The following is a 25142-nucleotide window of genomic DNA, read 5'->3' as shown; positions in this document are numbered from 1 at the left end:
AAAAAAAAAAAAAAAAAAAAAAAAAAAAGAAAGAAAGAAAAAGAAATTTGTACAAAATTGCACTAGATTTAAAAGCAATTATTTGGATGTTTTTCTCTGTCAGTAATGCAAAAACATTTGTGGGAAAATATTTACAAAATAGTAAGACCTATTCTCTATTTATGTAAAATTCTTAAATTGAGCCATTCAAATTTTTTTTAAAAGAAAACGCAGTCAAAATTTTCATTAAAAGTATATGTATATAAAAATCTTTGTTAATGGGAGGAATAATTAAATGGATGGATACATGAACGTATGTGTGGGTGGACAGATGGAAGGAAGAAGAGAACCATTATAAATTTAAGGACAAGATCTGTACTTGAGTCAAATTCTTTTGGAGATCATTTTCTTTTAAACTTTTGAAGAAGATATAAATCTGAGATAAAATGTAAAAATCACCTAGAAGTCAAATATCTTCTATTAATAATTTACTATTTTGATGTATATCTTCCTAGACATTTTTATTTTTCTACACTCATAAAATTTATAATGTATCTACAAAAGAATAGAATCATTCCACCTACAGGTTTTATGTAAGTATGTATGTATATATTTGTATATGTATTTATATTGTAGGGTATATCCAATTTTTTTTATTAGTTGCTCAAGACAATACAATGATCTTGACGTATCATACATTGATTCAAATGGGGTATGAATTCTTATTTTTCCATGTGTACAGATTGCAGGATCACACTGGTTATACAGCCACGTTTATACATACAGCAATACTACTGTCTGTTGTATTCTGCTGCCCTTCCTATCCCCCCCTCCCATCACCTCTCTCTACCCAATCGACTGTGACACATTTCTTTCTTTTTTTTCTTCCCCCTCACACCATCATATATGTAATTTTGTGTAACAATGAGGGTCTCCTTTCATCTTCCGTGCAATTCCCCTTCTCCCTCCCATTCCCTCCCACCTCTTGTCCCTGTTTAGTGGTAATCTTCTTCTCTTGCTCTTCCTCCCTACTCTGTTTTTGAGTCACTCCCCTTACATCAAAGAAGATATTTGGCATTTGTTTTTTAGGGATTGGCTAACTTCACTTGGCATAATCTGCTCTAATGTCATCCATTTCCCTGCAAATGCCATGATTTTGTTAATGTTTAGTGCTGAGTAATATTCCATTGTGTATAAATGCCACATTTTTTAATCCATTCATCTATTGAAGGGCATCTAGGTTGGTTCCACAGTATAGCTATTGTGAATTGTACTGCCATGAACATTGATGTAGCTGTGTCCCTGTAGTATGCTCTTTTTAGGTCTTTTGGGTATAGTCAGAGAAAGGGAATAGCTGGGTCAAATGGTGTTCCATTCCCAGCTTTCCAAGGAATCTCCATACTGCTTTCCAAATTGGCTGAACTTTAGGTCCAATGTTGTTTTTGCAAGTGCTTTACCACTAAGCTCTATCCCCTGCCCTCTTTATTTTGAGACAAGTTCTAAATTGCCTAGGCAGACCTAGTAACTTGTGATCCTGCTGATATACAGGGATTATAGATGTACACCACCATGTTCAGCCTACATCATATTTTTTAATGGGTGCATATATTTCATCATATGAATATATAATTGATTTTCATTTTTCATGGTAATTATGTCCTAAAAAGTTTTCAGCAAATACTATATCAACAAGTACTAAACCAGTGTGTATAGAGGAAATAAAGCACCTGATTGTAACATTTTTGTCAGTACATTTACTACCAATATGTAACTGTTTTTGTGTGTCTTTCTATTTAAAGATACCTTATTAAATATCTGTCATTAATTCATTAACACCGAATTTAAAGGAAGCACCTCTATAAATCATACCTGATCAAAGCTTCTCTAAGACTTACACTTTCTCCTTAAGGTACCTCGTAGCCTTCTTGTCCTTAAGGATACTGGACAACATTTCAGCACTGTGTATGGAGACTATCTTAAATAGCAAATCTCCAACCAAGAGCACACATTGCAAAAAAATGTGGCACTGATTATATCATTATAAGGATGCTTGTTTACAGTATGAGAGCCCTGAAACAAGAAGGCAGTGGTGTTGCTTTGATTGACCTCAGTTGGGAATGTGCATGTCAGTTCAGACTCCTCCCCCACAACGTGCTTATCTAGAGTAGCACTGCAAGTATTGATTTGGGGCTTAATAAATAAATTTAGCAAGTAGGCAAACTTACAAATATGAAATCCATAAATAATTAAAATCAGTTCTATAAATGTGGTAGTTATATCTATTTCTAAAACCAATAATATAGCATCTTGTTATTTGCTGTTATATTTTACTGTTTCAGTGAGAATTTTTGTAGTCTTATTGGAAGTCACACTCAAATCTTATAATTGAGACTCTGAAATATGCTACCAGAAAGGTGAGTTGATGCTATGATACAAAATCAACTGATAATTTGCCATCAAAGTTATGGGCTGGAATGATAAAAAAAACTTCATAGAGGCCCAGAGATTTGAGATGGCTAGTGAAGAATAACTACCTATATTTTGAGGTAGACCAGAAATATACCAATGAACTGAAATTCAGAAGCTTCAGTGGGGGAAAGATTGAAAGCTGACACAGGTCCTTAAAGGAGTAAAAGCATATTCTAGAAAGGCACCCTGTACATTGATAGTGGAGCCATATTTTGCTAATGGAAGAAATTTTAATTTTATTCTCTACAAAATAAAGGTATTGGGTCTTGAGAGGTTATATAAAAGCTGTATTTTCACAACATTTTTTTAACTTTGGTCTTTTTAGTTAATGCATGACAGTAGAATATATTTTCACTCACTTATGTAGAGTATAACTTCCCATTTTTGTGGCTGTACATGAAGTGGAATTACACTGGTTGTGTATTCATATATGAACATAAGAATGTTATATCCACTTAATTCTACTGTCTTTTCCATTCCCATCCCTCCTCTCTTCCCCCCACTTACTCCTGTCCAATCTGGTGAACAACTCCCAGCCCCCACTACTGACTATTATGAGTCAGCATCTGAATATCAGAGAACATTTGGTCTTTGATTTTTTGGAATTGGCATATTTCACTTAGCACGATAGCCTCCAGTTCCATCCATTTACTAGCAAATGCCATAATTTCATTCTTCTTTATGTGAAAACAATATTCCATTGTGTATATATACCACATTTTCTTTATCATTCATCTGTTGAAGGGCACCTAGGTTGGCTATTTTGAAATAGCCACACATTTTTATTGGTTCTTTTTAGTTATACATAATAGTAGTATTCATTTTGACATAATTAGAAAATCGTGGAATATAATTTGTTCTCAGTCTCTAGTACTTCCCCTTTCCCTTCCCTCTTCCTTCCCCATTCCTTTTCCTCTACAGATCTCTATGCTATTTAATTAATTTTTAATGGATGGTGAGATTCACTGTACTATATTCATATGTATACATAGGAAATTAGGTCAGATTCATTCCACTGTCTTTCCTTATCCCATTCTTCCTCCCTTCCCCTTTGTCTACTCTACTGATCTTTCTTCTATTTTCTGCCCCCTTACCCCCAATTTGGATTAGCTTCATCATATCAGTGAAAACATTAGACTTGATTTTTTTCAAACTGGCTTATTCAATAAAGTTCTTCTTCTTTATGGCTGAGTAATACTCTATTGTGTACATAGACCACATTTTCTTTATCCATTCATCTGATGAAGATTACCTAGGTTGGTTCCATAACTTAGCTATTGTGAATTGTACCAGCTATAAACACTGATGTTGTTGTATCACTGTAGTATATATGAGCAGCACATTTTTGATAGGATTATTATCTGCCTTCATCAGTGTCATTTCACACAAACATTTATCCCTTGACATTTAGTTTGGTATAAATGCCTTCAATAGGAATATGATTGAACATTCTTGATTAGGGGGAGGAGATGGCCTTTTTAGGCTCAAATTCTTAGGAAGCAAAAGATAACACCTAAAATAACTCTTGGCTCTCCATGTCTATGTATAGGAAAATCCAAAAAGTACCTGTCTACACACTTGAATATGCATTAGAAATGTCATGAAATTGAAATGGGATTTATAAATGAAAAAGACTTTTTACTCTTCCTTAGTGTGACACCCTCTTAAAAAGTTTTGGGGTCTCAAAGTAATGGCACTGGCTTAGTTGTAAATTTGCAGGTGCAATTTTTTCCTCCTTTATTCACTCATCTCTTAAAAAGGGGGAATAGGTAATACTGGTTCAGGTTTTAGTTCTTACAAATTTTAGTAAGTGTAACTTGTAAAAATGTTACAGATTGTGTTTCTTTTGGAACATGAGAATATATTCAAATTTAGTTTCTACTTTTTAATTTGGCAAAACAATCCAAAAAACTGTAATAAGATAATTGTAAAAAAAATTGTTATATTTTTGAGCATGTGGATATTTGACATTTTAAATACTGTTAACCTTTAAGCATTCATAAAAGAGAGGGGGCAAGGAGGAAACTGTTTGTTATAAAGAATCATGCTCTCTCTCTGAGGAGGGGTTTTCTTTATAGTGCTAATTATTAGAGCCTGTACTAGAAATCATAAAACACAGTGCACATATAAAGGCACACTCTTATTGCTGCGTTAGTAATATCAAAAATCAGTTTTGAGTAGCCTTGTTACATTCACTGTTTCTGGCAAGCAATCTTGAATTTTCAAGGAATCTTATTTGATTTTCTGCTTATGAAGAAAATGTGTCACTCCTTATCCTAAACCAAGGAACTATTTGCTATGTTTTGTTTCTGAATCAGCTAATGTGTCATAAGAAATTTAAAAGTATAGCTGTGTTAAGTTTTTGAAGTCCTAATCATTCCAGTTTTGCTGTTATACTGTATTGACATCTTTTTAAGAATATTTTAGCCACAGCTGGGACTTGAAATTTGTTTCAGTGGTGGTCTTTTCCTTGCAAACCAGAGATCTTACAAAATTGGGAAATTTTAATTTGCTATTTTATAGTAACAGAAAAATTCAGTTTCTTACATATTCAGGCCTCTAGTGCTGTTGTTTAATTAATTTAAAAGATAGATAAAAACATAGATAAAAACATCATAAACTAAAAGATAGATAAAAACATAGATAAAAACATCATAAACTAAACTGGGGATAAAGTGCTATTTTATTAAATAGCTGGGATAGAAACCCATTTTCCTCTTCTGTCCTGTCTCATCTTTTTTCTGGAGTCTACTCTATGCTTTGCCCTAGGAGAAGAGATATTACCAGAAGAGGGTCCCCAGGAATTCCCAGAGAAAAGGGAAACTAGACCTAGGACAAGTGATGCCCCAATATGTACAGGACAGAAATATAAATTGACACATATCAGTAGAAGCACAAATTTATTTAGGAAAGCATGGAGTATACATTGAAGGGAGAATGTGGGCCATCTCAAGACTGAGAGACCTGTTTGGGGCGGGGTTCTTGGCTCCTCTTTTAAAAAGAAAACTTTGTAATCAGTGGGTAGGGGAAGGCAAGTAGAGATGAATGACATCAGTTTGGTCATCAAAAGACAGTTTATGGTGATCTGGTTGTTCTCAGGATTCTTAAGCTGATTATCTGAACAACAGGTAATGCTAGAAAGTCCCATAAACTATTAATCTATTTATTGGTGGGCTAATTAATAGTGTACAATATAATTTTCATAAATGGGTGAATTTATGATAACTTAAAGATTTATAGATTTCCCAGAAATTTGGGATTGACAGGGTATTGGTGGGAGTATTGGATATTTTGGTCATAGCAACCCAAAAACTAACTAAAATAGTTACTACTATAATTCTCTGTTGTTCATCCCGGGTTGTTTGCCTTCACGTATCTGAGTCAGAGCATCATGAATGCTAGAACTGAAAGAATCCTGACAAAACGTTTGATCAGGGCCAGCATCCTGCCTGCTGTCCACTGCAAGCTAAGTGGCTTTATGTGTAAGTCAGAGAAGTCATCCAAGAAAGCTCTATTGAGTTGATGATGGTCATCCAGTGAATTAATGGTAGGAGGACATCTGGAATCCTGCTAGTTGTGCATTGCTGGGGATGGGGGAATGCTTTTAATTTAAATACTGTGCCATTCTAAATGTGAAAATGCAGTATTAACATCATGTTACTAAGATTGTTACCTTCTCTAGATGCCATCTTACGTTTATACCTATGACTTACCAGATCATTTGGAACCTTCATTGGACTGCATTTTCTACTGTTCTTTAGGATATTATCAGTCCTCTTTTGTTGTCTTTAAGTTTCCCCAAAAGAATTGTACTCTTTGTACCAGGAGACTTTTGTACATGCTATCTTCTCTTCCTCAACCCCCTCCCCCATTTGCTCTTCCATTTCTTAGCACTGATGCCATCTTCTCCAGGAAGACTTCCTTAACACCTCTACTTAAAGGTCCTTCCACATTCTCTCCCAAGACAGCAGAAATCACAATGTATACAACTATCCATTTAAAAACAAAATTTATCTTACTAGTTACAAGTCTGCCTTCCTAGTTGTAATTACATTCCTAAATACAGAGCACATTGCCTGACTCCTGGTTAAGAACTCAAAATCAGTTTTCCTTGCATTCTGACTCAGCACTCGCTCAAGATTTTCTAATTTTATCATAAAATATCTCCTTCTGTTGGGTTCTGGGAACCTTTTCCCATACTGACATGAAAATTTTTCATGACCTTCCCAACTTGTCTTTGAAAGTTGACTTGTCAAATATATCTCCATGGTAAATGTTACCAATGTATCATCAACATGGAGAACAACAATATAGTGAACAAAAAAAAAGAATAGGAAGAAGAAGAAAACTCCTTAACTAAAAGTCTGAGAATCTAATTTTTCGTTCTTACAGAGTTACCACCTTGGTAGCCTTGGCCTGCCTTCCTCCTAAACCTGTTTCCTTATCTTTAAAATGGGGATATTAATAGAACCCATTTTCAGAGATGTTGCTAAATGTTACTTTGCCTACCAAATAGCAAGTGAGAGAGTCATTTCACTATAGCGTTATCAAAAAATGAACAGATAAGTTTCCAAAGTCCCCCTCACCTCACCCCCGTCTGAAACTCTCTCATGTCACTTTTTTGTTATTTATACTGCTTTAACTATGGCTGTCCTGGATTTCTGTTAAAGGTCTGAGAAACCAATTTATCATTTTGAACGTGGCGTCAGTAAAATAGCTGATGACCTAACAATTGCATCATCCTGGACAAACATCAAATGGATATGAGCCAGGACATGATGTGATGAAATATATTCATTCTCCGTTCTTCTCTATTTCTTCCTATAAAAACTCTATTGATGTCAAGCTCATAGCACTAACATTTCAGTTCAATTCATAATAAAAATTGCGAGCATTTGCATATGTTATCTGTTGCAAATGAAATAATTCTATATTCTGCCAAAATTTATTTGAAATGTCTTTTCTTTCCCAGGGATTCTACTTTAATAATCAAAACATAATACTTGTCTAAGAATATTTTAAGAACAACTTCAGCTTTCTGAATGCAAAAATAAATAAATAAATAACTGAACATCTAGAAGACTTGTGTTTGAAAGGGATACTATAGTTGGATTAGTTGTGAGCCATGTATACAGATGTCTCTGAAAAGACCAGTTTGGTGAAAATATATATATATGTATTTTTTTGTTGTTTTGTCATTTTTTTATTGGCATTCTAGTTGCTGAGTGATGAATTTTGTTTTCAACTTTTCTTCCCCAAATCACTGTTGTTTCAATGACTACGTAAGTACAACATCTCCTTTTGCTATAAGCCATTTACTATCAATATTAAAAAGCTCTTAGCTGGGCATGATGATACATATCCTTACTCCCAGTTGCTAGGGAGACTGAGGTAGGAGAACTGCAAATTTCAGGCCAGCTTGGGCAACTTAGCAAGATCCTGCCTCAAAATTACATTAAAAAGGGGCTGGTGATGTAGCTGTGTGGTAAAGTGCTTATCTGGAATGTGCTAGGCCCTGAGTTCAAACCCTGATACCCTCTCCCCAGACACATACACAAACTACTCAAATGAGGACCTCATAAATTAAAAAATGCCTCTGATTCTGATTTAACAGATTCAACCAAGTCTTTGGCAAAAGGAAATTTCCTTTGTTTTTCTTTAACATTCCTTTATCCTATTATTCATTCTTAATTTGGCACTGCGACTTAAATATGTTAATACTTTAGGCTTCTGACTAAATCAAGTACTATAAGATACAGTCATTCTGAAACTACAGCCATTAATCAAACATCTGAAAGGAGAGTTGTGTTATGCCCACAGACTGAAGAACTGATTCAGATTTATTGGCTGAGCTGCCTTCATTATTTGTACTTAATTCCTAGTACTCAAAAAACATTTAGTAAATGAATGAATACATTTTTTAAAATTAGTGTCATGTTTCAACAGATAAATAGCCCTCCCTTCAAAAGAAGGTAGGCCCAAGGTTTAAGCTCTTTGCATTTTCATATATACTTTATAAGTAATTCTAAACATACACATAAAGCCTGCTGGGATTATGACTGATATTTTCTTGAATTTATAGGTTGATAGGGGGATAAGAGAAAACTATATGAGCCTTCCAATCTAGGAACATTGTATATCCCTCCATTTAGTTAGATCTCTTTAAGTTTCCTTCAGCAATGTTTACACTATTTTTTTTCTTTAGAGCTCCTGCAAGTCTTTTTTAAAAAAACTGTGTATGTGTTTTCCTACAATTATAAATGTTTACTTATTTTAAATTTCATTTTCTAATAGTTTGTTGCAACAGAAACAGAGTTGAATTATATATCTGTATCCTTACAGGCTAAAAAGAAAAATAGCTTCTAGTTTTGAAGCAGAGATCAAAATAGACAGAAGACTCCATCTTGGAAGAAAAAGAAAATATGTAGAGAGAAGGAAACTTCCTCCAAACCTATTTATGTTCTCAGAGATACGAAAATACCACTTTTATCCCATAAGAATGAAGTTGGTTTTTTTTTAAACTAAAGAAATTAATCAAAACTGAAAATAAAAACTGGACTCTTGGAAAGTAAAGGGAACTATAGCATAAACAAAAAGCTTAAAAAGAGTGAGAGAAAAGTGAGAGACAATGAGAGACAATGTCTCAGAAATAAAAACAAAGAGACGGAAAATGGGACAGAGGGGGGGAAAAAAGAGAAAGAGGGAAAAATCTAAGTAGTTCAAGAAAGAGAAAATGCACCCAACAAATGGAACAGACACCATCAAAATTGGAATAAGGGAGATAATGTAGGGACTTATCTGCATTTCCTATTTTTAATTTTTTATAATTTTGCTATGAAACAATGCATACATACATTATACTAAACAAAACACATGTATGTACAATTTAATGAATAATTATAAAGCTAGCTAACTATCAAACAGTGCAAGAAAGAGAACACTGCCAGTACCTTGAAGGCCTCTAGCATGATTTTTACAGGGTTACAATCACATTTTACCTCCTCCTCCCCAGAAATAACCATTATATTAACAAATGATAATTATTTTCTTGCTTCTTACTACATATATATATATATATATTCTTTAATAAAAATAGCTTATTATGTTTGAGTTTCATGAATATATTTGTATGAACTTATATTCACAGAATATGTACTATTCATCCATGTTATATGTAGCCTGTTCATTTCTTTATAGAATTATGTCCTCAGAGATAAGAAGATACATGGATTCTTACCTATTTCACCATTACAATCATTTGACTAGCTTCCAATTTGGTTTACTATGAACAATGCTACTACCAACTTTCTTATACATTTTACTATGTATGGAAATTAATTTCTTTATAAGTATAATGGTTTAGTAGTGGAACTGCTAAATCATAGAATATTCCCTGTCTTTGACTTGACTGGATAATGCCAAACTGTCTTCCCAAATAATGGTGCCCTTAAACTCAGACACTTCTTATTGTCAAATATTTAATTTTTGCCAGTCTGGTAAGTGTCTAAAGAAATTTCATTGTGCATTTACTGCATTTCCTTGATGACTAATGAGTTTGAATAATTTTTCATGTTTATTAGCTACTTGGAGTTCCTATTTTGCAAAGTCTTTGTATACAGGTTCTTTCCCATGTATTTTTATAGTGGGTTTTATATCCTTTCAATTGAAACTCAAGTTTGCCTAAATATGTAAATATTTTCAAACACAAGTACCTGGGTGCTTTCTTTAAACTAAGCTTAACTTTTTTATCATTTCATTGACTCACTGGTGCTTTTAAAAAGGAAATCTTTAAAACATACATTTTATATAACATTTTAGTTTATAGCAAATGGATTGTCACCCATTGTCTTCCATTTCTTTAAAAAAAATTGTACATTTTCTTCCATACTAACTTTGCTTTTCCTCTTAGAAACTCAAAAGACCCCAGAAACCCCACAGTCCTTGACCATCTGTTTTTTTTACCCTATAAACCACTGTTGGTATTTTCTCTCATTGTTAAAGTCGTAAACTTCTAAGATTAAAAACAAATGCTATTCTTTGATTTTACAGGGTTCTGGAAAGAGCTAAACTAAATGCATGTATTAAATATAACATATTTAGCCAAAACCATATTCAGCTAGTTGTTTGATTATCAGTTTCCATAAACTTCAAACAGTAATGTGGCTAAAAGTAGTAGCATGTGTGCACTACTAAGAGGTATACACATCATACATTATACTATTGGTCTGAAATATTTTAAAAATCTGATTTAAAATTAGGGTTTTATAGATGTAGCCTCAGAGAATTAAGTGTTGAAATGCTTAATAACAGAAACTTTTTTATTACAAGAGAGATAAACATCCCAAAAGAGAAATGGGCATTTTTTTAAATCAATTTACAGTTCACCTGATTTGTTTTGTTAGAAGCAAATGTGGCATAATGCACTTACTTGGCCGACTTCCCTGGAACAGGTAGGATGGTACATATAAAAAACCTTTGAACTGTCCCATTGGCTTTCCTTGCCTTTCTAGAAATTTAACTTAAGGAAATAACCAAACATGTTCACAAATGTGTCTTCAGTGGTACTTGAAATAGTGAAAAAAAATTACTAGTAATGGGAGTAAGTTTATAGCCACATTCTTTTCAATCATTGAAGAATCGTGTAATGAAAGATTATCTATTAACATAGGAAGTTTTCTCAAAACCTTAAGTAAACAAATGAGCAGTGCTTCACATGTAAAGAGTGAGGTACAAAGCAGTCATCTATTGTGTTATCCCTAAAATAAATATATGCAAAATTTTTGAAAGATGAAGGCTATATATGGAAATGTTTGCTGGTTTTCTCAGAACTGTGGTAGTTTTATTTTCTGATTCAATTTTTTGGTGTTTTCTAAATTTCCTATTAATAATTTGTATAATTTAAAAATGTATTTGGCTTGAGTTGGCAAGTTATTTTTATTATATCTACTTGTATTTCTAAATACTTTTAACTCATTTAGTATTTCTAAATAAGTTTAAAGTAATAATCTTGTGGTAGATTATGGATCAGATGTAAGTAAATGAGCCAGAACAAAGTATTTTGAGTTTTAGGATATGGTAATGAGTTTTCCTCAGTGTGAAGATTATAGCTGAATGAAGTTTATTCAGTTTTTGAGTGAAAAATGGGGCAAGCATACAGTTGGAATTCCCTTGACATTACCACTCTACTGAATATGAAGCTATTTGTTGATGCTAGAAAGAGTAGCAAAATGTCTGTTATCTAAGGTAGGATCCTGTAGCTCAAAAATATAGTCAACCAATCATTTCAGTTGCCCACTATTACTGTGTAAGTTTACTTAAGTCACTGTTTCTCATCCTTTTCAGGTTGAGGGTTTATGGTGCATTTCAGAAATAATAACAACTTTTCCTTTATATTATTTTGTATTCTTTGGGGCACTGTGAGAAAATTTGAAAATTTTAAGCTCACATGTTTCTCAGATACTATTCATGCTTTAATCTTCTTTTGGAGTGGGGTAAGCTGCCTAAGAGAAAATTTTCCTAACCACCTGCATTGTAATTTTAAGATTTCCTTCTTTCTATTGCTCTTTCTACTCTTTAATTATTACAGCTCAGATGTTAGGATCCAGGGTTTATGGTTCTTACAGAAAGTGATGGATAAGTAAAAGACAAAGTAAACACTCAAGCTGTCATAATAATCAATATAGCTACGCCCATGCACTAATGTCCATATATCAAGTAACATTCCATATTGTGATGTTTTAATGTTCTGAACACTTGTCAGCTTTCAGTATTAAAGATAATGTAGAGAATCACTTACCAATGATGAAACAGTCTAGAGTTGCCAGCTGTTTATACTACAAATTAATGACTTGTCTTTAAAATATCAAATTTTGTGATTCATGTTTTGGCAGGTGGTAGTAAAACTATGGATGTAATTCTTAGTTGTATTTAATTATTTGAATTTTGAAGCATTTTGAGGTGATGATTTTGTTAAGTAACAAAATTTAAATTTTGCCAAAGTAATTTTTTAACTTAAGTTGGAGCTGTTGGGAGTGTCCAGTCAGCAGTGTGGTCATCGGCAGGTTGTTTCATGAATGCACAACTACCTGCTTACATAAGAAAGTTTGAAAACACTTTTGGAAAAAACTTTCTAATGGCTAGCATTCACAGTCTACTCTTTTTTTAGGAATGGATTTATTTGATTTAATTAAAGGTGATTTTTTTTATCCTTTATTGAAGATAAAAACTTGGACAGAGCTTTTAAAACAAATTTGTTTTAAGAGAAAATCTATACATTTTCATTATTTTAGAAAAAAAATTTTAACCTTTTCTTTGATATGTGGTCTCATTATTTGGTTATAAAATGTTTATCAGTTTCAAAGCTTCCAGATTGTATGTTTCCAATCCTGTACTAGTCACTATTTATTCTTTCTTCAAAAAATGCTGCCTGTGCCCTTGTAATTTTTATACTCTGAAAGGTATGTTATAAAACAAAAATCACATAATCACTTGCTTTAAAGTTTCTTTTCCATTCACATATGATTTCTAAAATGTTAGCAAACAACAATTTTGGAAGAAACACAAGTTACTTTTCTAGTGAATGGTCCAAAATGAACCATAGCAATTTGGACTTATTTGGATTCAGAAACACAAAACTTACTTTCTGTTGCTAAATTTGCACAAGTGAAACTACATGGTAGTTTATATTGCTTATTACTGTTTATAATTTAGTTATTAAAAATGTATGTGGACAAATATATGTAAATCAGAATTCATGTGAAATATGTAATGCCTTATAGTACATTGTTTTTTCAGTCTGTTTTGATTACTGTGTGATATACCAAGTCTTTACCAGATTGCAGAAAAATTCTTTGAGAACACACACACTTTTTTTTTTTTTTAATGTAGGGTAACTGAATGGTAAGTATTGTTGAAATGTGTCAATTTGTTACCCATGATCCTATATTAGGTATCATTTGACCTTAGTTTCTGTCAGATAAAGGATTTCTAATATCTTATAATTGTTATAATTCTAATATTGTTGTATTTTAACCTACCATACAGTAGTTAGAAAGCCAAAAGTTTGTTAATTAAAACTTTGCCTCTTTAATAATACATTCATATTGGGTCCTGGGACTAGTTTTCTAATTGCTGAGTCTTAGTTTCTGCATCTGTCAAATGGGATTGATGGCATCTACTTTCAGAACAGTAATGGGGATTATAGAATATGTATACCAAGCACCTAATACAGAGACATGCGAAATAAATGGTATAAATGATTATACAGTCAAGTTGAATATATAAATTATGGTACTTAGTGCCCTTTAAATTGAATAACTAGAAATGTTTTGGCTTTATCAATCCATTCAACATTAGTTGGTATGTTAATTTATCTCATAATTTTTTTATTTGATAGTTATAAATCTTATAATGTAGCTAGACACCTCCCTTCTATTTGAGGCCTTAACTGTTAAGCAATTTCCAAAATAGTGCAGAAATACTATCCATATTATATATGCCCAACTATAGGTACTTTAGTAACAATGCATAAAAATTAAATGCATCCCCCAAAATTCTAGGGACTAATACATTTGGTCAAACATGTAGTGTACTTCAAAGCTCCTCTAAGAGCAGAGATGGTATGTTATGAATATACAAAATGTCCCTATTTCCACCTTAATACTTTTGATATATGGTCTCTACTTAATTTAGTATTTTAATAACTTTTAAAGCAATTTTAAATGCCAATGTTAAGCTAGAATTTAAGTTGACATAATAAGGATTTAAAAATAGAAATAATCTTAGATAATTTTGTATCTATTAATTATTGATCATTTCTATTCCATTGTGATATAAAATATAGTCAGAAAAAGGAAAAGCAGAAATTAGTTTTGATAAGTTTAACTTTGCCTTAAGACTCCTGATGACCATCCTAATCTTTTAAAAACTTCATCAAGCTTTTAATGGCTAATATCCTGCAGGCTCCTTTTCAATCTAATAGTGACCATTGCTAATGTTTTCACTGTTGATTAAATATTTTAAATTATTTCCTTAAATTGTTTCAGTGAACATTTAGGAGGCTCTTTTCTCCTTTTATACTAATGTAAATATGAATATAGACAGACTACTCTTCTGCATTTCCTTTTGTTCTTATAAACATCTTTATGAAACTCAGGAACTGGACTAATTGTGTAATATGAGATACACATTATTAGTTTGTGGCACATTTAAAAATTTAGTCAAATGCAGACTGTTTCACAATTTTAAGGCAACTAACTGTTTTTACTTATTTGATCTGCTCTGACAACCCTTACTTAGGCAAAGCTTTAACAAATCATGATTGGAAATAGGGACAGGAAACTTGTTACTACTTTGCTTTGTCAATGAGATATCAACCTTCAGCCCACCAAATAGAAGACATTGTTTCTCAACTTGAAGACCTGGATATACCTCAGCTTCTCAGTTCTGACACTTTGTATCAAACAGAGGAAGTAGAAAAAGGTTAAGAATGTTGATTTTGGCATCAGAAAGTCTGAATCCTGATTTCACTAATTACACCACCTTAGGCATGTCAACTTTTTTAAATTTATTGAAATAGTGCCCACATCACTGGACTATGGAGAGGATTGAATGGGATGATCATATAAAGAATGAGCTCATATAGAAGTGCCTAGTAGTGGCAAGGTAACACTATATTCTGGATATAATCTTTTATTTGTTCCTTTGGAGGGGATTTAACTTTATATAAACACTTAGCACATTAGCTGCTTTACATTGTTTTGATGAAGATATCGTGTATCAATACTCTAAATAAAATAATCATAACATATACTGAACCCTATAGAAGACAGTGGTGGTATGAAGAGGCCCAAGAAATGGGTCCTACCTAAAAGGAGTTAACTGGAAGAAACAGAATACTTCATACATCTAAAGGTCATATAAGATCACTGGTGTAAAGTGTGCTACATGGCAATATTTGAGAGAATCGAGAAGCTTATATAAATCAAATACCATGGTAGACAGTTCAGGCTAAGGGAACATATTTAGTAAAAGCTCCCAAGAAATACATTAAACATAGTATGCACTTTGTATATATTTGTAGAATACAGGATCCCTGAAATGATAAACAAATGGTTTGTAGAAAGACATACAAATGGAGAAAGCAAGATGAACCAGATTGTGAACAGTATTGTACTATGTACAGTGAAGAAGCCTCTGAGGTTTTTAATCATGATGGGGAAAGCATTTAGCATGTGGAGTGGAATGTGAAGAGAACAAATTGAGACTAGGAAATCTTCCTAGGAAATAGTATGAACTATTGCAGTGGTTAGACAAAGGAGCAAGGGAAGACATGCATTAAGAGGTGGCAATCAGAGTAGACAGGAAGGAAATGTATATGACAGTGTTATATAGGAGAAATATGTAGAGTATGGGAGTGTTGGAATTGGCACAATCTCTGCGTTTTTAAGCCTGGGTTACTAAGCATAGGAAATAAACTTCAAATCTTTCTTCAAGATTAAAAACAAGTTACTGCCATACTTCAGATAGAAATGAGTAGCATTTCAGGGATATGTGGTATATAGAGATGTAAGAAGACAATAAGCATTGTCTCCAACATGTTTTTGCCTTCTTTGAGGATGTCACATTTCTCGATCGGTATGTGCCAAACCATATATTATTCTTGTATATTTTTAAGAGTGAAGAAGCACCAAATGGAAACAAAAGTAGGTCTTCCTTCATTCTAGAAATAACCATATAAAACGCATGAAAAAGTTTTTCTACTCATTGCTCTTGCCACACTATTTGCAACTTCAGTGTTCTTCCTTAAACTTCATGCTTCCTAATGCAGGCTGAGTAAACAGAACTGAGAACACACATCCTCAGGAGAGAGTGCTTGAGGTCTTGAGATTTATATTTTCCTCCATCTTTGGCACTCAATTAGAAGAGTGAAGGATTGACACAGCTGTTAGGAACTAAGTTACCTAGCATAATGACCAAAGTAAGGAGTTCTTCTTCTTCTATTGACAAATGAAACACATTAGACTTTAGGAAGCATTGATAAGGTGACCATATTCCCTCATATAAATAGATAGAACAAATGAGCCCTTCACAGTGTATCCTTCCCCACTTTTTCACCCCTAAATCCAACTTTAAATATATGGCCAGCTAATTTGGAGTTTATTGAAACTAAGTCCAGACATAAGTGACAAACCACTGGTGTCTTAGAGGTCTGAAAAAATGCATCTCACCCTTTACTCATCCGTTACTGAAAATTCTTTTGGTCTATTACTGAACAGGCTTTGTTGCTGTAACTCCCTGCTTAAGATAAGTGAGTATAAATAATGAAAAGAGCCAGGTTCATACCTGTAATCCCAGTGGTTCAGGAGACTGAGGCAGGAGGATTGCAAGTTCAAAGCCAGCCTCAGCAAAAGCAAGGCTGCTAAGCAACTCGGTGAGACTCTGTCTCCAAATAAAATACAAAATAGGGCTGATGATGTGGTTCAGTGGTTGAGTGCAGGTAAATCAATCCCAGGTACCCAAATAAATAAATAAAATATAGGATAATTTGGAGAAATTGTCTTAATCTGTACCTAAAATTGAAACCTCTTTCAGTAAAACGCAAACCAAACAGAATAATCGGTTTTTCTTTGGTCTGCTGAATTAAGTTAAAATGTATTCTGCTCAAATCACATAACAGAAATATTGTGAAAGTCTTCCCATTTTTGTATTTTATTTTAAAACTATTTCACAACTTATTTTCAAACAAATCAGTAAACCTTTGGCTAAAGCAAAGATAAATGGGAAGTCAGAAATTACAGTCACCCTGGTGTGTGCAACTAAGTATTTACATTTTTCCTAATGAACACAGATAAGAAAAGTGCAGGCGACTTTAATATGTAAAAGCCACCTTTTAGTGCTAGCCCTAAAGGGAAAAATAAAATTAGTGATTCAAGCTAATCCTATCATTGATAACTAGACCTGGATAGTTCCTAGCCTCGGCTGTGTTTTGAATCTCTCTTTGTCTTTTTAGACTTGTCTTCAATCAAAGACTATTTAGGGCTGCTTCAATAGAGCAGTTGTTCTATTTTTAAAGTGTTTAGAAGGTTCAGAAATGTTTTTGGTCCTCTTTATTTTCCACTGTATGTTGCATAAGGTTTATGCAAAGGTTTCTCAATCTCGACACTACTGACATTTAATACTGGATAATTCTTTGGGGGGTATCCTGTTCATGTAGGATATTCAGTAGCACCCCTGGTCTTTTATCACTAGAAGTCAGAAGCATTTCCCCAGTTGCGGCAACCAAAAGTGTCTCCAGATATTGCCAGGTATCCCCTGGGAAGCAAAACTGCTCCCTGTTGAGCCTATGGTATTTGGTTGAAAACTGACAAACCAGTGAGAATATACCTATTCCATTTGTAGTTGTTAAAAATTAATCTAGTTACAGCAGCTGTGTTACTAAGATTTTTCCCATGTTAATGCTTGCTTTCTACACTTGATCTTAGCCAAAAGGCCGAGAAGCGATAATGCTTGCTTTCTAAGATAATATCCTTTTTGCTTTTTTTTTTTCAATTGGACTGCTTGCATGCATTGAAAAGTTGATTAAACTTTCTTAAATTGAAGGCTAAGCCAGCCACACTGTTTAAGTTTACAAAAGTTTAGCATATGTCCCTTTTTCTGTGAAGAAACACCTCAAAATTTAATAAGCAATGATGTATCCTTTTGCTAGGTACATTAACATCACCATTTAGAAATAGGGCAATTGAGAATTTAGAAACATTACAACATCACCAAGCTACTACACTGCAGTTACGTTATGAATTCTCGTGTCTGTCTGATTTAGAGTCCTCAATCCAAATTCTCCATAACAGCAATTTGGTTTGCTGAATTAAGTTAAAATGTATTCTGCTCAAATCACATAACAGAAATATTGTCAAAGTCTGTGGACCCCAAGAGTCCCCAACACCTTTTCAGACTATTTTTGTGGTAATATATAGTTTATTTGCCCTTTCACAGATTTGATATTTGCACTGATGGTACAAAAACAAAGAGGAGTAAAGCTGCTGGTGGCGTAGTGTTATAGTACTTTTTGTATCTATTGCCATGAACTCACAGTTAAAACCAAAAATAAATCCCACTTAATTCTGTGAGGAAGTAAAATATTATTAATTCTATTAAATCTCACCACATGCATGCATGTGTCTTTTAATATCTATAAGACAAAAATGGAAAGATGCATAAAACACTAATGCTGCATCTAGCATTTGATGGTTGTCTCAAAGAAAACAATGTAGGATTATTTAAGTTGCACAGGCCACTTTCTGTCATCGAATATTATGAGAGATAAGTTATGGTTTTATATAATCAATGGTGTTGATATTTAGAAGCTCTGCAAAACTCAATAAATTACTGTTTTCCAAATTACTAATGCCTGATACATGTTGAACATCCCTAAATCCAAAAAATCTTGAATCTGAATGCTCCAAAATCCAAAGCTTTTTTAAGCACTGACATGACATTAAAAAATCTTTCAGACTTTGGAATTAGGGATGCTCACCCAATAAAATGTATGCAAACACTCCAAAATCCAAAAGGTCCAATATTTGAAACTCTGTTGGTCACAAGTATTTCGGATAATGCAACAAGAGTTACCATTACTAAAAAATTCCTTGAGATAGCTTCAGATTCCACTTTTAAATATTAACTATTACAAACCTGCATTGCTGAATCTTGGTATAGTATCAAAAAAGAATATCTATAATTACCTGAACTTAAGCTTCTGGATGACCATCCACTCTTCCTGGGCTCACAGAGAAGGCCTATAGCACTTCTCTTTCCTTGGCATCTTCTAGCATGGAAGTGGGGAGGGACTGGGGGGAAAGAAAGAGTATCCCTAGGGTTATTAGTATAGAGACCTACTTGGTGTTTGACAGTCACCAAGTATACACCAGTGCTTTATATGACTAATATTTCATAGTCCACACAACCCCTGCCCCCAAGTGGTACTAATAAGGGAACAGACTCAAAAAAGGCTTAATCAGCTAGCCCTTGTCACACAGCTAGTAGAGCACTGAAGTTGGGATTTGAACCCAGTTTTGTCTATAAGGCTGATTGCCTTCCTAGTAGTTCCATGGCACAGTTGAAAAATAACTCTGCTACTCCTTCCTAGATTAAAGTTTCAAAGTTCACTATCATTTCAAGAATGCATTTTCATGTATCATATGGCTTCTGTACCTTCACATTCAGGCATCAGGAACTGTCTGCTAAATGAATGGGTATAATTTATTTGTACATTTGACGTGCTTCTTATGGTGTATGATTAACTTTCATAATCTATCTATGACTGTTTCACCCATGGTCCACTTTACATCAATTACTTTTCTTGCAAAAAAAAAAAAACAGGAAAAAAACATGTATTTTCTGTCTCTCTTAATTTTAACATAAATTCAGTAACCTAACACATGATTTGCCTTTCTGACTGGGAATCAACAGATATTTTTTCCTACAGCTTTTCACTTAAAAAGAAAGCACCCAGGGTATAGTCAGTTCAAAATGGAACCTCTCAGTATCTTCAAAACGTGTGGAAGAGCTGTAAGCACACACCAAGCAATCAATAACTATTATAGATGATGATGCCCTTAAGACCAGGACATTTTAGCTTTCCCATTCAAAAGGTGTGAAATATTCACTGTTACTATGGTACCTATAATTTCTTTCTTCTGTGGCATCTTATTAAAAGACAACAATTCCATATGGTTTTCCCTAGAGTACTAGTCATTTTGTTGTACCCTAGGCCTTTTAGCAATATCATAGCAAATAACATTTGCAACTGAATATCATTTTGTACTCATCCATTTCTTCCAATGGTGTTCAGTATAGGCCATCATAGTCCTCATATTTGTGTGACAAAAACTAATTTTTCCATTGATGTTTGTGGTACAGTTGGCAGCTTTCCATGTATTCAATTCTTATCTGATTTAGCCCAGAATGACTGCCTGAAGAAGCTAAAAGCATGAGTTGGTTCCAGATTATTAGCTACTATAAGAAAGTCCACTTCTTCAATTAGTTTTAATTTTCCCTTCTGATAGCTGTAGCTCAGTTGAGAGGTCTATCCCTGTTTTACGTATCTTCTAATTTATGTGATAATTATTTGTGGAATACTGTCCTAGGTTTTAGACTTTGTAATACTTACCTTTCACTTACACAGTGCTTTTATTTGTAAAATTGTTGCACTGAAAGAGAAGAATGAACCATATATTAATTGCCAGCTTGATGTAGAAACTATGTTCTAGACTTTCTATATGTTGTTTTACAATGCACAGATGATGTCTTCACCAGTTTACTGATGAGGAAACTGAGGCTCAAAGTAGTAAAGTCACACAAGCTATGCTGTAGTATAACTAGGATCTGAAACATGTCAGTTTAATTACAAATGAGCAAACACCTGCCATTGCCTGCATGATCTCCTTAAAAAAAATTTTTTTTGGTTATAGATAGACACATCACTTTCATTTATTTTTATGCAGTGCTGAGGATCGAACCTAGTGCCTCACATGGGCTAGGCAAGCACTCCACCACTGAGCCACAACCCCAGCCCTGTTTGACTTCTTCTAGAGACTGTGACATTCTTTTCACAGGGTCACTCAAAGGATAAATGAGATTGTATTTATGGAAGTGTTCTAAAACTACAAAGTACTACCAAACACTATTTAAAATTGAAACATACACATATATGTGTGTGCACATGTGCTTAACTTGGTGCAGAAAACGTTACAGAATTAACCTTTCATATCTTTAAAACTTTAAAGAATGCACTTACTTTCCATAAGCTAAATATACAAGCAAATGGTTGGTCCCTAAAAATAGATGTCAGGTGATAGAAATTGGCTGGGCAGTAATAACAGCATCTTTAGAACAGAAGCCAGGGAAGTTTTTGCTTCCCCAACACATTGCTGCTCTAGTTCACTCACTCCAGGACCTTCCTACTTCTCTGTAAAACTCTGGCCCAGAGCAACTCCATTAGTCACAAGTTTCCATTAATCTGGGTAGCTTGTGCCAGACCTACAGCAGAGTCACTTCAGGTTATTCTCTTCTATCACAAACTTACTTTTTAAAATTGGTTCTTTTTAGTCATATATGACAATAGAATCCATTTTAATATAATTTAAAAAGCATGGAATGGATCTTGTTCTAATTCAGTCCCCAGTACCACCCCTAGTCCTGTCACTTGTTCCTTTCCCTTTATTCTAACTATGGGTAACTGGCAGAAAGATCAATATTTTTTAATTAATTTCTTATAGATGTACATGATGGTGAGATTCACTGTGATTTATTCATATATGTACATAGGAATGTTATGTCAAATTTATTCCACTGTCCTTCCTTATCCCTACCTTCTCCCTTCCCTTCATTCACCTTTGTCTCTTCCACTAATCTTCTCTTTTTATTTTTATCTCTTCCACTTTTTGTGGGTTAGCTTTCACATATTAGAGAAAACATTTGACCTTTGGCTTTGGGGGACTGGCTTATTTCACTTAGCATAATAGTCTCTTCTCCAGATCCTTCCACTTAACCAGCAAATGTCATAAAGTCACTCTTATTTATGGCTGAGCAATACTCCATTGTGTACAGATACCACATTTTCTTTACCCATTCATCTGCTGAAGGGAACCTAGGTTGGCTCCTTAGCTTAGCTGTTGTGAATTGTACAGCTATAAATATTGATGTGGCTCCATTACTGTAGTAATATACCAACTAGGGGGAAAACTGGATCAAATAATGGTTCTATTCCTAGTTTTTGTTTGTTTGCTTGTTTTAAGGAATCTAAATACTGCTTTCCAGAGTGATTATACCAAATTGTAGTCCCACCAACAATGTATGAATGTGCCTTTTCCCTTCAATATGTAGTCAGGTTCACTCATTCAAATCTAGCAAGGAATCAATACCTTGTGATAAGGAAGCATGCAAGAATTCTTCTTGACAATGTTCAGAGAACAATGTGAAACCCTGGGGCCTATTCCCAGAATTGGGGTGGTAGGAATGCTATCCAACTGAAAAAGCCTCTTAGATAAGCAGACAGTTGACAAAATACAGGAAGTTTGAGGACCGAATTTAGAGAAAGCTTGAGTTTAATGACTCAATTACTCAATATTTTAACACAAATGATTGATCACTTTATAATTATTACTGTTTACCTGATAAATATAATTTTAACCAGGTTGATAGCTGAAAACAAGCCCTTAATAGTATGCTCTCTGAATTACTTAAAGCATCCCTGTATTTGTAATTTAGTTCTGTTATTGGCTGAATTAAACAAACACATGAATTTTTAAAGAATGAAAAAGAGACAACTTCTTCCCCATCTAAGTTTATACCTAAATGTCATCTCTTTTTGAGACCAGACATATTAAGCAAAGTTCAAAAACAGGTAATGGTATGTTTGTGACATTTCTTGTGATAACACACTTTAGTAAGTCCAAACTCAAAATGGGTTGCTACCATTTATATTTTTGAAAAATTTGCTTGAGAATGCATAACCAAATAAAGAATGGGCAGTCTCTAATTATAAGCAGAAGTCTATAAATTCTTTTAGTTACATAAGTCAGCATGTGAGATGAAAATTCCTTAGGAAGATAAAAATTGGAAACCACTGTACATTTAATGTGAAATGCAACAGTTAATTTTCCCTCCAGCATTAAAACGATCAGTTTTGTTGCTTGGGGAGTAAGGGGAGGGGAGAGGGTATGGGGATGGGAAGAAGGGTGGAATGAGATGGACATTATTAACCTGTATACATGTATAATTATACTACCAGTGTGACTCTGCACCATGTTCAGCCAGGGGAAGAAGTTGTGCTCCATTTGTGTACAATGTATCTAAATGCATTCTACTGCCATGTATAACTAATTAGAACAAATTTTTAAAAATAGAAATTTTTTAGAAAAAGAAAATACATGTTTATAAACAATTATGGCAAAATGCTAAGATTTGGGGAATATAGGTAAAAAAAAGTACATACCCATTGTACTGCTTTCAACTTTTTTGAGAGTTTTAAATTTTTAAAGAAAAATAATGTATCTTTTAAATGCTAGTAAACACTAGGCCTGTGTGATAAGAAGTTTGCAAAGTGAAAAGTAAAACCTGATTTAAAAAAAAAAATAGATTCACATTTTTCATCTTTTTCTTATGGGTATTTTTATTGAGAGCAGAGGGCAGAATGGTCCTCTGTGTTGAAAGTCTAGTGCTTTTTCTAGTAATACTGTAAACCCAATAGGAAAGTTATAAGATAAAGCTTCTAGATTAGTCTTTTCTAAGTCGTAAGAAACTGTGGTTTTAACTAGGATGACATTGGAAGTGACACATGTAGGACCAAACCCTAAGATGGTAAGAAATTTTTACTCTAGTAGAAGAGATAGGTAGTATTGTAAAGTGACTCTTAAATTTAGAAATATACTTGTATAAGACCTCAAAATTAATAAATAAAAGATTAATGTCCTAAATAAAAGGGTAGTAAGGATTGTTTTTAAGAGTGATGAAAAGTACGCTCTGTCTTTATGGTTGTGGTAGTTACATGACTTACCCATTTAATAAAACTTGTAAATTATACACTTAGAAAATGGTAGATGTCATTGTTTATGACACCATATTAAAGTGATTGTAAAAATTCTAAGTGAAATTTATATCGAAAACTAAAATTGCTGAATGAACTGCAACCTCACTATTCTTCAAAAAATAATTATATTTCAATATAATGTTACTTCAGTATATTTAGATAGGATATTTTAATGCCTGCTAATACATGAAGCCAGAGTTCAGTGTGAACCTGCTGATATGGAGTGAGAAGTTACAAGAAATATATTCTGACATCGCTTTAACAGCCATCACAATTAAATCACAAATGTTTTTCCTCTTCCTTTAGCCCTGGAATGAGACCAGATGTAAGCTCCCCTCCATCTAGCTCCTCAACAGCAACGGGACCACCTCCCAAACTCTGCCTGGTGTGCTCTGATGAAGCTTCAGGATGTCATTACGGGGTCTTGACATGTGGAAGCTGTAAAGTATTCTTCAAAAGAGCAGTGGAAGGTAGTGTGTGTTTTGAAGAGTTTTATTTTTCCTCTATGTGATTCCTATTTCTCAAAGTGGAGTTTCAAATTTCCATTATATATAAAGCTCACTAAGGCTAGACATCAGTAATGAAGGAAAGTCTTCCAATGGAAAGGAGATACTTTTAAAAAACAAACAAAACTAAGATAGAAAAGTATACGTTGAAGGGCGGGAGTTAGGTTAGAGGCTAAAAGTAACACTGTAAGAAGGTGCTGTATGTGAAATGATGATATAAAGTTTGGGCAGTAAGATATGTTAATGATATTAAAATTGTGTGCTTTCATTCCCCATAAGCTAGTAGGTTTCAAAGACAGAAACTATAGTTGTGCAGCAAAAATGAGTAATAGGAAATGTTGGGGGGAGGGGGCATTTCTTGTTTTCTGTTAAGTTAGGGCACCATGTTAAGTGGTATAAATGCCAGTAAGAGAGGAGGTCAAGTCAGGCATAGTGGCATGGCTCAGGAGGCTGAGGCAGGAGGATCTGGAGTTCAAAGCCAGCCTCAGCAACTTCGAGGCACTAAGCAACTCAGTGAGCCCCTGTCTCTAAATAAAATACAGAATAGGGCTGGGATGTGGCTCAGTGCTCAAGAGCCCCTGAGTTCATTCCCTGGTACC

At 33.8% G+C, this 25142-nt stretch overlaps 1 protein-coding gene, 1 long non-coding RNA gene and 1 pseudogene across 5 annotated transcripts in view; 1 reads left to right on the top strand and 2 right to left on the bottom strand.

Moving 5' to 3' along the window:
• The window catches only part of Nr3c1 (nuclear receptor subfamily 3 group C member 1), a 100673-nt gene that overhangs the window by 42902 nt on the left and 32629 nt on the right, over positions 1-25142 (top strand). For 3 of the 4 annotated variants that reach the window (XM_048811736.1, XM_048811735.1, XM_048811737.1), the window contains exon 3: positions 24344-24510. In XM_048811736.1, the coding sequence (XP_048667693.1) occupies positions 24344-24510 (167 nt within the window). The remainder of the gene's footprint in view (positions 1-24343; positions 24511-25142) is intronic. The other variant, XM_015485722.2, reaches the window with a different exon arrangement.
• Positions 17797-17950, bottom strand: LOC125619249 (annotated as a pseudogene).
• The window catches only part of LOC125619116, a 17545-nt gene continuing 11593 nt past the window's right edge, over positions 19191-25142 (bottom strand). Inside the window, exons 3-4 of the long non-coding RNA XR_007350614.1 lie at positions 20618-20657; positions 19191-19295 (exon numbers count right to left, since the gene is read on the bottom strand). This is a non-coding gene — a long non-coding RNA (uncharacterized LOC125619116). The remainder of the gene's footprint in view (positions 19296-20617; positions 20658-25142) is intronic.

The sequence above is a fragment of the Marmota marmota genome, unplaced genomic scaffold (genome assembly GCF_001458135.2).
Source record: "Marmota marmota marmota unplaced genomic scaffold, marMar, whole genome shotgun sequence".
Lineage (NCBI taxonomy): Eukaryota > Metazoa > Chordata > Mammalia > Rodentia > Sciuridae > Marmota > Marmota marmota.
The sequence above is the reverse complement of the archived record's forward strand: the minus strand, read 5'-3'. Positions and strand labels throughout refer to the sequence as shown.